A 14,826-nucleotide genomic window follows, 5' to 3' on the forward strand; every position below is an offset into this window, starting at 1 on the left:
CGAAGCTTCCGCTCTGTGAACGCGGAAGTGTGATGATTTTTCATCATAGACATGCACTAGACTGATGTATTTGACAGCTGCTATGTGTCTTGCACCGCTGTGACAAGTTATAACTCTTAAAAGGAGACCCCTATTCAGTTTCATTCTGCTGTGCTGTCTTGCTATTTTAAGGATAACTGCGTCCTGGATGTGTTCTTTCTATATGTGCTATTTTTAATTGTTGGTCTATGTAAACATGCACTAGATGGATGTCTTTGTCAGTTTTGGTGCTTTTCCGGCAATGTGTGCCATGTTTTAAGAGCAGAACATGTTCAACTTTTAAAAACATATCTAGTTCTGCTCAATTCCACTGCTGCCGCTGGCTGTGAGAACCGTGTCTCATCCTGTGTGTAAACCGACATGGAAGATGAGAGATGTTGTGGTTGTGCAGATCAGAGTCTCTGTTTTGGCCTCTGCTGAAACATACCAACATTAGGAAAGAGCAACTGAAGTTAAACAGTTCCTAAACACTTCAATGCAGGATTATGTGTGTGCGGCACATTTCACCATGGGTTGTATGTGTTTGGCTCATTTTAGCATGTATTATATGTGTTTTTTTTATTTGTGTAGCATGGATTGCTTGTGAACCAGTCACAATATGATTCAAGCTTTGCAAAGGAACTGTTATTGAAAGATGGGGCAGTTAAAATCTCTGTTGGTGCAAAAAAAAAAAAAAAAAAAAATACTGACAATATAAATGGACCTGGACCTAAAATGATTAAAAAAAAAAAGTGTAGTCATGAGCCCTTTAAGGCTTGTATGTGTGAGCATGGCTTTGTAAGTATAAACAAAAGGGTTACATAAAAATACAAATAATGACATTAGACTGCTTAAAATGAACATACAACTTGTTTTATTTTTCTTGTCGCTCTTTTAGTGTCAATCTGAGCACCTGGACAGGTACGCCCTCCCCTTTTTACAAACTTTTTTTTTCTTTCTGAAAACAGTAAATACCAAACAATACACCAGGGTAGAGAGGCGAAATAGATGAACAGGACATGAAAATACATACATACTGCATCACATTGAGGTGAATGCACAACATACACAAGAAAATACCCCCCCCCCCCCCCCCCAAGAAATATAGTAGCATTGGAATACAAAAAAACCAAATACAATATTAATAATAATTATTATTATAGAATGCCAAAATAAACTCGATACAAACTTAAAATACTCAAAAGAGAATTTGTCTGTACATTTTTTACATAGTGGCCAGTGCCAGGCACCTGTTTGGGAACAATAAACACAAATTGTATAAAATCTGAAGAAAGAAAAAAATCAGTGCAGAAACAGCTTTTAGCTGTGGTAAGTTCTACAAAGACAACTAGTGGGACTGGTGCTAAATTTGTGTCTATGACCCTCTACTGAGTGCAGCATTTTACTCTGTGGTAACTGTTGTTGGGTATGACAATGTAATGGGCTACACGCACCAAAGTCTCATTCCCCTTTAAGAAGAAGAGATACCCTTCAGTTCTGCGTAACCTCAACTATTTCTTCTTATGAGGTAGCATGTGAGGCATCTCTGAAACCTGACCACAGAGGACACGACCATCTCAAGATGGCAATGATATATCTTACACATTGTACAGTCTGCATGTTAGCGCAGTCTCAGAAGAGGCTGCCTTGACATTTCTGAAAGGGCTTTGACTCTAATTTTTTAAATGTCAGATAGATTGCAATGTTTTTTTTAAAAAAAGAATTGGTCACAGTGACCTTTGCAGAGGGTCAATCCATCAGCCTCCTTTACAGTGATACAATACAGTAAGGTGATGGACAAGAGGTGAAAAGTAATTTTCACTAGTTAGCGTTGACCTATGAATGACAAACACTATGAGAAGAACATTCAGGTATTTTTCAATCAATGCGATACAGTGAGATGAGTATGATGACTTAAAAATATAAATGGAAGCATCAGACATAATGAACATACAGGACTATACAGGAATCCAAAGTAGACTGTTCATATTCTTTCTCCCAATTTTTTACTCTTAAAGATTGACATGTTGTTGTTTTGTTTCTTATAAAATATACTGAAATATGATATGTTTAGTCATGTCACAGTATTATATAATCCAAGTGCTTGAATAATGCTAAAGTCCAAAGGCAGAGGAGAGGAGTGAGACAGGTATAAATCTGAGGTTTTCCTTCTGAAATCAGTAGGGAGAAAAGTACTTGTGTCCTTAAATCCATGAACTTGTGGAGAGAACTACATACTGGGTTCAGAAACTACCCGTTCATTGAGCTAAGCTACCAAACATGGCAGAGATATGTAAAAAGGAGTCAAAGTTTGCTATACAGAGTCATTTTGTAGGCTTGTTTTTGAAAGAGGAAAAATATCATTAGAAAGAGCTCAATTTCCTCTTTGTATCTTTGAGTTACTATTAAGTGCTTTTGAAAGAGTGAAAGAACAGAGCTGCATTAAAAGGTCACACAATTGTTCTTGATTAGAAAACAGACCAAGAACAAAACAAGTTACACTTTCTGGTTGGTGTTAAATATAAGTAATAGATTTTCATGCAAGTAATTGTACCTTTTCTTTTTCCCTCTATAGGATGGTAAAAATTACATTTATCAAGTCCTGTCTTAACTGTATTTAAAGGATCTCAGTCTCAGTCACGTTTCTTGTTTCTGCCTCGCCCACCTGAGCCCCTCTTCCCATTTTCCTTCCTTCCCTCGTCTTTCTCTCTGCAAGGAGATTGTTGTGTGCAAAGTTCATCTGCTGTTTCACTCTCCCCTTCCCTGCTTCCAGAACCGCTGCTTTGCTGCTGGTTAACCTGCGCTAGTGCCAGATACGGGTGCTGAGGCAGAACGGAATCAGGTGATGTAGCAGCTGTTGAAGCTGAATTGTGGACATCCTGGGAGCTGCTGTTGGATAGTGCTCTGTATTTGAGTCTTAGCTTGTGTGGCAGCGCTGTGCCTTTCATTTCGCCTTGGTTGTCTCCAAACTGGCAACCATCATTGGTGACCATGGTTGGTGAGGGTGCTGATTGGTGGATGGCATGATAGCAACCAGTATCAGAGGAAGAGGATGAGGGCGATTCATCATCAGTGGAGGCTTCCTTATCTGAGCTGCGAGGGTCTCCGTCACTAGAGGAGGTATCCTTGCCTGAAAATGAGTGCTCTTGGTAGAATCCATCTGTTCTTGGGCAGCCTTCATATATGAGCACTGGGGGCTCCTCATTGAGAGTGTCGAGGTAGACATTTGAGCGCTGGTATAGCTGGGCTTTTCCAGATTCATTGAACAGATCTGGGGCAAAAGAATTTGGGGTGCTGTCCTGCACCTGACCTTGTCCTTGAACATTTAGGTCGTGTTTCTGAATGACAAACCTCCGGCTTTCCCTGGCATCTGCTTTGCCATTTGTGAACTCACAATTTCGTGAATCCAAAGACCTCCTGGCCAGCTGCTGTGCCACTTCTGAAAGAGTCTCTAAACCATCATGTCTGATAGATAGACTGCACCCTGTTTGAGTAAAGTGAGTGATTTGCCCATTTTGTTGCAGTTGGGACACCACCTGCTGCTCCATGTCCTCAACATTTTGGCTCTCAACTGGGTAGGAGCTGTTTCCAGAACGGAAGAGGATGACACTTCTCTGGGGCGTGGCAGATGGAGGGGCTGTGGTGTTGGCCCCTTCTTGTTGCTCCATTTCTTGCAGTTGGTGAGTCTCCAATCGTGCAAGACATTGATGGCCATTATACATGCCATTAAGAACGCTTGCCTCAAGCCTGTTGATATCCATTCCAGAGCTCTCATGCTTGATGTCATAGTTTATAGGTTCAGGGCTGTCCCGCGATGATCCATCGGACATGTCGGACAGTGATCCACGGGGGGAGTACTTGGGTAATGTTGAGTGCCGTTCACTCCTGGTAGGCTGCTCAGCCTCTGAGGAATCAGAGTTCATCATGACCTGAGAAGCACTGGAATATCCACTGCTTGAGTAGTATGAATTTACCGAGGTTGCTTCGGTACCATTAGCACCATTCGCTGCCACCTCTGTGTCATTGTTGATCTGCTGGGTTTTCTCCATATAAGAGGCAGAGCTTATGAGACCGAATCTCAATTTCAATTGCAGGAGTTCTGTCTTCAGTCGCACATTCTCCTCGTTCAGTGCTAAAACCCTGTTCTCCAGCACCATATCATTGATCCGGCGCTTCTCTCTTGACCTCTTGGCAGCCTCATTGTTCTTGCGCCGTTTTTCCCAGTAGGACGCATCTTTCTTTTCATCCGAGATGAACTCACGCTTCCGCCGACAGCTTGTGTTGGGTTTTGGTTTTATTAGTCGGCCTTGACGTGGAGGGCTGGCGATTTGAGGAGATGGCAAACTCTCGCTGTAGTTTGAGAAGGTTTCTAAAGTTTCCAAGCTGGCACTATTGTTTTGGGTAGGTAGATTTAGGCTTTCCATTATGCTCCTATTGAGGCCAGTTTGTATAACTGGCACTGAGTGGACATTGAAATTTAAAGTAATACAATTGAGGATTAATTTGTGATTAATACTTTAAAAACGCACTTAGTTGTCAGTTTTCACAACGATGTATGCGGTTCTGTATTCCTCCAAGGAGGAAGAGTTCTGATGGATGTTATTTTCTTCTCTAACCAGTCTTTTATATGTTCAAGTGTCCAGTTTCTTGTCCAAAAAGATAAGAAAAAGATGAAATTCAACAAAAACATCCGTCATTGGATAGGTTGTTCTTGAGTTTCTCTTTCCAGAAAAGGGAACGTGCCCTTTTTTTGTTTAGCTTTCTTTCAGTTCTGTCTGATTGAAGACAATACAAGTTTGTTAACTTGGACCTGGCAAAGCTCCTCCTGAAACTGTTGAAGCCAAGTTAGATCTTGTTATTGATGGTTGACGGCGGTCGTGTAAGCTGGGGTTACTGTCGGAGAATGACCTCGTTTTTTTCAGGCACCTTCCTAAAGATGTTGATCATTCATCAAATCTGTCTCAGCTCACTGTTTTGTTCCAGTCTTTGTTGAGCAGATCTGTAGAGACAATAAAACAGGATTTGTTTACTAAAAATGTGTCTACAACAATTCATTAAAAAAACAGGTCATACAGTTGAGGTTAAAACAATACAGTAAAAAAATATAAAGTAGGTTAAAGTTATTATGATTAATATGTAACCCCAATTCCAAAAAAGTTGGGACAGTATGAAAAATGCTAATAAAAACAAAAATGAGTGATTTGTAAATTATATTCACCCTTTGCTGTATTGAAAGCACTACATCTATACATTATATAATGTTTTAACCTGTGAATTTCATTGTTTTTTTTTTTATGCACAGTAATTTCAAATCAGATGATTGCAACATGCTCCAAAAAAGTTTGGACAGTCGCGTGTTTACCACTGTGAAACATCACCAATTGTTTTAACACTTATTAAGCATTTGGGCACTGAAGACACAAGTTTATTAAGTTTAAAAAGTGGAATTTTCCCCCATTCATCCATTATATAGGTCTTTAGCTGCACAATTGTACGGGGTCTTTGTTGCCGTATGGTGTGCTTCATAATGTGCCACACATTCTCAATTGGAGACAGGTCAGGTCTGCAGGCAGGCCAATCTAGTACCCACACTCTCTGCTCACACAGCCATGCACTTGTAATTCAGGCATTATGTGGTTTGAAGCTGTTCTGCTAGAAAATGCAGGGATGTCCCTGGGAAAGACAGTGCTGGATGGCAATATATGTTGCTCCAAAATTTGTACATATCTGTCTGCATTCATGGTGTTCTCACAGATGTGTGAGTTACCCATGCCATGGGCACTGACACACCCCTGACCTATACAGACACTGGCATTTGAACCTGACACTAATAACAGCTTGGATGATCCTTTTCCTCATTGGCCCGGATAGCACGGCGGTGTGGCAAGGAGGAGGGCATGGCCGGGCCGAGAGGATGCACGCCCCGCACTGAGTTGCCCAATCAGCAGGAGAGAGATAAAGGAGGAGCCAGGGACGCCAGAGAGAGAGAGAGAGACGCACATGGCCGCTGTGTGTGTGCGTCAAATTGTTGTTATATTTCAGTTCAGTCTGTGTTTGATTAAAGTCTTGTTATTTGTTAATTTGGTTCCCGCTTCCTCCTTTCCTGAACCTTGTTTATTATAGACGGCTGTGTTTTTCAAAAACTTTTTGAAATGTGGACTCTTCGGACCAAAAAACACAGTTGCACTGTTCTACTTTCCATATAAAATCAGACCGAGACCAGAGAAGTCAGCAGTGCTTCTGGACAGTGTTGATGTAGGGCTTCTGCTTTGCATAGTAAAGTCTTAACTTGCATCTGTGGATGCAGCGGCGAGTGGTGTTGAGTAACAAAGGTTTACTAAAGTTATTCTAAGCCCATGTTCATGATATCCATTACAGATGAATGCCGTTTTTTAAGACAGTGAAGTCTGAGGGATCAGAGATCATGCGCATTCAGAAGTGGTTTTTGTCTTGCCCTTTACGCACCGAGATTTGACCAGATTCCTTGAATCTTTTAACTATATTGTGCATTGTAGAGGGTGAAATGCCCCAAATTCTTCCAATTTGTCTTTGGGGAACATTGTTCTCAAAGTGCTGGATTATTTGCTGAAACATCTCTTAGAAAATTGACAAGTCTTGAACGATTCTTGCTCTTGAAAGACTAGGCCGTTTTTGGAGGCTCCTTATACAGTATACAGTACTATGACACAATTGCCTCACCTGTTAAACATCTACTGTTTCACATGCCTTGTTATTTCAAATCGTCAAATTGTTATTAGTCTTAAATTGCCCGTCTCAACTTTTTTGGGACGCGTTGCAAACAACTGATTTGAAATTACTGTACATTTTCAAAAAAACAATGAAATTCACAAGGTAAAACATCATATAATGTGTAGTTGTATTGTTTTCAATATAGCAAAGGGTGAATATAATTTACAAATCACTCCTTTTTGTTTTTATTAGAATTTTTCACACTGTCCCAACATTTTTTGGAATTTGGGTTGTATTATTACAAAAGAATTATGTAGTTCTCCAACTACAATTTTTTAACACAAATTCATAGATAAAGGTCAAATGATGCAATAGTCCAAAACTAAATTCTTATTGCAAGTTTTTCAGAAACAGCTCAGTGCTCCATTTCCAAGCTTGGCAGCTATTGAAATTCTACTTCTCTCCCTGTCATTGGAGCTCTAGAGAAATTTAGGTCAGTAGAGTACCGAAGCACGGAGAGTAGGAGATCATGACGCGCTGCAGTACGACACGTATTGTGTAAGATACTGCACTGTCACATAATCAGAGACACCTGACTGACTGCCAGGTCTGCAGGAGAGAGATCAAAAACATGAAGGGATGGAAAATAATGGAGGGAGACACAAAAGAAGTTGTGAAATAACCCTCACTCTTTTTTTGGACATTTATTTGTGATCCAAACATAATTTATTGACATTGTAACCAAGAACATTTGGTTCATTAAGAATGAGTACATAATGTGATTCACTGTTTACTAATGTTCAGCATTACTAAACCACTTATTAGCAAATACCTTTGGGTAATTCTTTACACAATAATGGGCTGAGCTATTTAATTTATTCTACAGTTTTGCCCAAATTTGGGTTTGTTTTTTGTTTTTTTATAGTAGAGAATACTGTGATTTTTATAATGTAAAACAATTAATCCTTTGTCATTGTTTTTGTAAGCTCATCCTATTTTGCATATTATCGTGAGAATCTGAGTTTATATTACATATCCACACCAACAGCTATTGCACCATCTCCGAAACAAAACCTCAGCATTCTCTACATAGTTCAACACTTAAAAAGAAGAAGAGGAACAAGAAAGAAAAACATGAACAGCCAACTGTTCTCAATACCAAACACAGAACTTTAAAAATGCATATTTAGTATAAGCCTGATTGAATGTACCCTTTTCTTATACCACACAAGTGCATATCACTTTGTATTTCTACACTGTATGTAACTTGTTTCATTATGGTCCAATTTACAGTATTGTTGGGATTATTTCTATTAAAACATAAAGCACAAAACTATTTGGTTCATGCATGACCATTTTTCTGTAGGATCGCAAACGAGAGCACGGGGGAGGGTGGTGAAGTTTTGCGTGTGTCCCACTGACCTAGAAACCGACTGCTCCGTAAACACTGTGTACGCGCACTTGGTCCGACTCTGCACTGTAAAATAGGTCAGTGGGGCGGCAACAGAGTGTGTGAGCGCGCATGCGCGTAAGTGTGTGAGAGAGAGAACGCGCCTGAGCAGGGAAGAAATTATAGTGCCAACCAAAAATAGTGTGCTCGGGTGAGGGAGGAGTTGAGGATTCCAGTTGGGATGAGAGAGGAATTTACCAGCACTGCGGAGGTACGAAAAAAAGAGAGAATACGTCAGCAGCGGAATATTAGATTAAAGCGGGCTATGAATCACGCCAGTGATGCGCTGATACGCAACCAAAGAACAAGCAATTTTCCTGAAATGCAAGGAAGAGGGAAAGATTACACAATTATGGATTCTACTTTTAAGGCTCACAAATGTGCAAAATGGTCCTGCTTTTATAATGGCACTCATAAGCCAAGAAAACAGAGTATGCATTATTGCGCAGTTCACACCGCAGGTTGTGGCTCAATGCCAGATTGTTATCATAGTTGAGGTACCACTTTGGGACATCTGAGTTAAGCTCAGATACCTAAGTTACTATTCATATGGTGTCTGTAAACCATTTATTTAATGGCAGATAAGTAACTGGTACACTTCTTTTTTCATGATCAAACAGGGAAAACATGAGTCTTTTTCTTTCTCCCTTCTCTTTTAACCACATGCAAATTGACATTATTGGTTTCTTCAGTGTGTTTACTTTTACTTTCCCAAAAACCAGACACCACAGTTCAGGAAATAGAGACTGAGGTCAAAGCAAACACACAGTTATGCACAGTCCCACATGGATAGTGTTTACAACTGGAAGCCTCCATGCATGTGTTTGCCCAGTCACATGCAGGCAGAACTGTTACGCCTCCATCCTCCTCCCAAACTAAAGGCCAAGTAGGCCAATATGACGGCAAGATATATTGTGTTTTGGCTAGACTCGTAATTACTGGAGTTAGCACGAAAGCACAATAGCTGTCTGTGAAAATCAAGTTCACACCACATACATGGTTCTCAGGTCATCAAAGTTTAGGATACTTGTCAGATTCGATTATGTGAAGGAACACAATGTTTCTTGCCCCATCTGCCAACTGAATTATGTCTGTTGAAGTCATTTAAAAAGAAAATCTTGTCTTGTTTAGATTTTAGACAGATGATCAGTATTACAAGAAGTTTGGGAGCAATGTGAGACACTTTCAGATTCCTGGCATTTCTGAGTTGGGAGTGGTGGAACTTTTAAGGGCACAGTCTACTTAGTTTGGTCAGTCTTTATGAACCAAGCATGCAATAAGTATTGTAACACATTACATTTAAAATTATTTTAATCAGATTAAAGTTACTTACGGTCAATAAAATGTAAAAAGTACATTACTTGGGTTAAGTGTTGGGTAAGTTACTTATAAATATTAATCCACTACAAATTACTATTTATTTCCTCTAAAATTGTAATTTGATTACCAATTACTTAATTGAAAAAATAGTCACATTACTAATTACTTTACTTTTAAGTTACTTTGTAAAATACTTGTTATTATTTATATAGAATACATTTAAAACATCAATTATTTTAATATGTACATCTGGTTGCATTTCTGTGACAGTTTCTGTGTGCACCCCATAATGAGAACATTTAAAACATTAAATCAAGTGGAAAAACAAAAACTTTTCTATGGAAAGTAACTTTTAAGTAATGCGATACATTTTTCGATGAATAATTAGTAAAGTAATCTGATTATAATTTTTGAGGCGTAATTAGTAATTTGTAATGGATTACTTTTTTTGAAGTAACTTACCCAATTGCACAACAAACAGAAAAGTGGCGAAACATCAGAGGAAATAAACATTGCCAGAATAAAACGTTGTGAGGTGATTACTGAATAACTCCGAATTCCGTGAGTAGTATTTAAATTCGAAGGACTAAACTAAAAGCGCTGAATAATCTCAGTTTAGATAAAGGTCTGTCTCCTCGCGCCACGTTGGGTGGCCACTGAACAATTGTGCAACCCGACAAACCCCACGCGTGGCATGACATTGCCATGCATTGTCCAAGATGGGAGCCGCCACGCATTATTTTACAATATGCGTCAGATGAAACAACGACTTGCAATTTAGTTATTGAATGGTGCTACCGCAATGCACTGACATTAACTGACTCCACGGCCAATCATGCGTTTGGATTTCGTAATGATCATCACCACCACCTCCCCCCACGCCACGACCGTCTCGACATTGAATGTGAATATGTAAGCAATGTACAATGCAAAGGTAAATTGTTGCTTTACCTTACAGTTCCCAGTCACGTAATACCACAAGGAGGCATGCAACGAAATAAACAAAGAAAAGAAACAGCCATTGAAAAAGCGAAGCGTTTAGAGTCATGCCGACATGAGTCGGTTTCCATGTGAACAATAACATGCCCTGGCCACGTTGCAAGGTAGCAAAACCCAGCCCACAACTGCTCTGATTCTGAATAAAACACTATGCGTGCATCAAACATGATGCAACACACGAAAATGAAATATTACATACGCATTTGAACTCACCTAAGTGAAATATCGCATCCCCTTCTTTACCAAAATAATCCGCTTTTATTTTTCAAAAGACCGGTCTTCCGCGCCTCTGTGTGCTGTTGCTTGTCCCAGTCCTGATCTTTCTTCCCTTTCCAACTTGAGTTTGTGCTGAAAATGTCCCGTGTGGGTCGTGATCCACTCACTGGCTTTGTGTCGATTAATGTGACTCCCTGAATGTGGTGCTATTCGCAGTGTCTCTCTCTGGCCCTCCCTCTTCGTCCTTATGTTATGTCGGAGGCTTGCTCCAGTTTTCCTCTCTTACTCACTCACACACTCTCCTCTCGCCGGCCTCGAATGTGTGTTAGTAGGTCAGCGGTTGCATAACTGAAAGCTTTGGGTGCCTAGTCACGTTTCCGTTCATCATGATGACTATACGCAAGCCACCACTGTTATAGAAGTAACCGAGGAGATGAAGATAAAGCTCTAATCCCGATTCAACGGTACGACATTCACCCGATATAGCTACTGATCACAGATACGACACCACAGTGCAATTGCTCTAACACGCCTCTGCGTGCTCAACACTTGGCTTTTCTGGAAAGAGGTTACGAGACAGCAAAACTGTTGCGTAAATATTCAGAATTACATAAAAAACACTAAAGACTCCGAGAACAGTTTCAGTTTATTACAAACTCAAACTTAATGCAAACTCAAGGTACAAGGAGTTTAATATGTATTACATAATAAATACATCTATCTATCTATTGGTCTGTCTGTCTGTCTGTAAAACATATTCAATAATACAAATACTACATAAAATATAATATACAAATAATGCATATAATAATGTTCTATAACACATTATAGAATATTATCTATAATACATATTCTGTAGTATGCATACTACATATCATATATTAACATACATATAATACATATTCTGTAATACATATTCTGTATGTATTATAAAATATTATCTATCTATAATATATTTACTATAATACACATTCATAATATAATGTAATAACATATATATATAACATATAATAATATTCAATGTTTTATAGAATATGATCTATATGTCTGTCTGTCTGTCTTCCTTCTGAGGAACTATATTTAGATTGTGACATAATTTGTGCCATATCATTGTGGTTCAATGCAGTTAAATGGAAGTAGGCCTATCCCACAAATTTGTATTCAGTCTTACTCAGTGATTTTTCTGAATTTGCATATTTAACAATGGTTCCAATAATCTCAGGCCAGCTGAAATGATCTGAAATAACCTTGTGGCCCATCTGAAACCAAGACAGAATAATGCAACGTGCTATATGATCAAGAGGGGAATATATGCCAGTTTTAGGTCTCCCCCGGCAGCCCCTTCATCTGTTGCGGTGCTGATGGACAATACACAGATTGGGGGTGTTGGCCTTGAACTTGCCTCTTCCTCCCCCTCTGAATTTTCCCCAGTTCACTCACAGCTGTGTCTGCTACAGTTCCCTAGGCAACCGTTATGCTGCCTGCCTAGCAACTGGTTTTCCCTTCTCCCCCCACCTCCCTTCTTGCAGAGGGGTTGATCAGGGGTGCTGGGAGAGACAAAGAACCCAATGTGTGTTTATCTAATCTAATCGTGAGACAGGAAGGAGCGTAGGCATCCTCTGTGGAGCTGTATTGTCTATGCAACCACACTCGCTGGTCCACTAGTACATTTGAGATCCAAGGGGAGCAGATGTTTGCAATAATGAGTGAGGGCATTATTTCGAAATCCTTCCACATCTTCATTCGTAAAATGCAGTGTGAATAATACAAATTACACCTTGGTGTTTACAAATAAATACGTTACATTTTGAGTCTCTTTAGCTATGTTATAGTAGTGCATGTTGTTTTTGGCAGGTTTGCTTGTAATTTAAGTAAGAATTCACTAATTTTATTACATCATATTATCGCACATAACAACCAACCTATAAATATACACTATATTGCCAAAAGTATTTGCTCACCCATCCAAATAATTGAATTCAGGTGTTCCAATCACTTCCATGGCCACAGGTGTATAAAATGAAGCACCTAGGCATGCAGACTGCTTCTACAAACATTTGTAAAAGAATGGGCCGCTCTCAGGAGCTCAGTGAATTCCAGCGTGGTACTGTGATAGGATGCCACCTGTGCAACAAGTCCAGTTGTGAAATTTCCTCGTTACTAAATATTCCACAGTCAACTGTCAGTGGTATTATAACAAAGTGGAAGCGATTGGGAATGACTGCAACTCAGCCACGAAGTGGTAGGCCACGCAAAATGACAGAGTGGGGTCAGCGGATGCTGAGGCGCATAGTGCGCAGAGGTCGCCAACTTTCTGCAGAGTCAATCGCTACAGACCTCCAAAGTTCATGTGGCCTTCAGATTAGCTCAAGAACAGTGCGTAGAGAGCTTCATGGAATGGGTTTCCATGGCCGAGCAGCTGCATCCAAGCCATACATCACCAAGTGCAATGCAAAGCGTCGGATGCAGTGGTGTAAAGCACGCCGCCACTGGACTCTAGAGCAGTGGAGACGCGTTCTCTGGAGTGACGAATCACGCTTCTCCATCTGGCAATCTGATGGATGAGTCTGGGTTTGGCGGTTGCCAGGAGAACGGTACTTGTCTGACTGCATTGTGCCAACTGTGAAGTTTGGTGGAGGGGGGATTATGGTGTGGGGTTGTTTTTCAGGAGCTGGGCTTGGCCCCTTAGTTCCAGTGAAAGGAACTCTGAATGCTTCAACATACCAAGAGATTTTGGACAATTCCATGCTCCTAACTTTGTGGGAACAGTTTGGGGATGGCCCCTTCCTGTTCCAACATGACTGCACACAAGTGCACAAAGCAAGGTCCATAAAGACATGGATGAGCGAGTTTGGTGTGGAAGAACTTGACTGGCCTGCACAGAGTCCTGACCTCAACCCGATAGAGCACCTTTGGGATGAATTAGAGCGAAGACTGCGAGCCAGGCCTTCTCGTCCAACATCAGTGTCTGACCTCACAAATGCGCTTCTGGAAGAATGGTCAAAAATTCCCATAAACACACTCCTAAACCTTGTGGAAAGCCTTCCCAGAAGAGTTGAAGCTGTTATAGCTGCAAAGGGTGGGCCGACGTCATATTAAACCCTATGGATTAAGAATGGGATGTCACTTAAATTCATATGCGTCTAAAGGCAGATGAGCGAATACTTTTGGCAATATAGTGTATAAACAAAGATTGGTAGTGCCCCCACATGGGAACATTTATAACACTTCCTTTGATTAATTAAAGACAGGATCTTTTTGAACAATTACTAATTGACAGGGCATTCATCACATTTAACATTGCAGCTTACATCTCAATTTGTATAGGGCAAATCAAAGACATAGTTATGTATGCATGTATTATATCTTAAAATACAGTACAGGGGGACACATCTCGAAAGGAGCACAGTCAATCAATATCTTTGTCTCTCACAGCTTAAAATAGCCAGAGAAGTGCTGATGTTGACACTGAACCTGTCTCACAGAGAACAGAACTGTGGGAATCTCTATAGGTAATAAGTTAAGAAATGTTGCTTTCTTCTCTACAAATGTATATTCAGTTCAGGAGCACCATTGCCTGCTTCACCAAACATTTCTTTTAGCATTGTATGTCAAAGTCACACCTTACTATAGGGAATCAATGACTTCCACTCTCACATCTTTAAATAGCTGTTTAGGTGCTGACGCTGCCATTGAAGCTGTTGCTGTAATCAGCCACTTAATCTTTTGCACTGTGTGTGCCAAACAGAATGCTGCCTTGCAAAGAGCTGCCCACCAGCTGTATAATGCTAATGAATGTATGGTTTTCTTGTTTTAGATATAGGGTTCCTATAGCTCAACTGGAAGAGTATGGTGCTAGCACGCCAGGGTCATGGGCTTGGTTCCTTGGTAAACTGATTAAAAAAAAAAAAAAAATGTATACCTTAAATGCACTGTGAGTCACTTTGGATAAAAGCATCTGCCAAATGCATAAATGTTAATGTATATACCAGAGTTAATGTGTGTTAATAATACCACTATCATTTTTAGAGTTACTCCTTTTCCTTTTACTTAAAGGAGCGGAAATGAAAAAAAGAACAATTAAAAAGTGTATTTTACACGTACAGCTCCATACCATGTGCTGAATCTGCAAG

General features: G+C 40.0%; 2 protein-coding genes across 3 annotated transcripts in view; both read right to left on the reverse strand.

Moving 5' to 3' along the window:
* Window positions 1–2,461, reverse strand: part of LOC127445689 (serine/threonine-protein kinase pim-1-like) — a 32,664-nt gene extending 30,203 nt beyond the window's left edge. The window contains exons 1-2 of the mRNA XM_051705911.1: window positions 2,432–2,461; window positions 2,099–2,248 (exon numbers count right to left, since the gene is read on the reverse strand). Coding sequence (XP_051561871.1) covers window positions 2,099–2,248; window positions 2,432–2,461 — 180 coding nt within the window. The remainder of the gene's footprint in view (window positions 1–2,098; window positions 2,249–2,431) is intronic.
* LOC127446640 (nuclear factor interleukin-3-regulated protein-like) lies at window positions 878–11,227 on the reverse strand. Of its 2 annotated transcripts, none has more exons than XM_051707728.1 (2): window positions 10,691–11,227; window positions 878–5,017 (listed from the first exon to the last, which is right to left on the reverse strand). In XM_051707728.1, exon 2 carries the CDS (start codon window positions 4,440–4,442, stop codon window positions 2,652–2,654), a length of 1,791 nt encoding a protein of 596 aa, XP_051563688.1. In that variant the 5' UTR covers window positions 4,443–5,017; window positions 10,691–11,227; the 3' UTR covers window positions 878–2,651. The 2 variants fall into 2 exon arrangements, with proteins under 2 accessions (XP_051563688.1, XP_051563689.1); XM_051707729.1 differs by lacking the exon at window positions 10,691–11,227 and adding an exon at window positions 10,430–10,580.
* Window positions 11,228–14,826: the final 3,599 nt, after the last annotated feature.

Source organism: Myxocyprinus asiaticus, chromosome 9 (genome assembly GCF_019703515.2).
Source record: "Myxocyprinus asiaticus isolate MX2 ecotype Aquarium Trade chromosome 9, UBuf_Myxa_2, whole genome shotgun sequence".
Lineage (NCBI taxonomy): Eukaryota > Metazoa > Chordata > Actinopteri > Cypriniformes > Catostomidae > Myxocyprinus > Myxocyprinus asiaticus.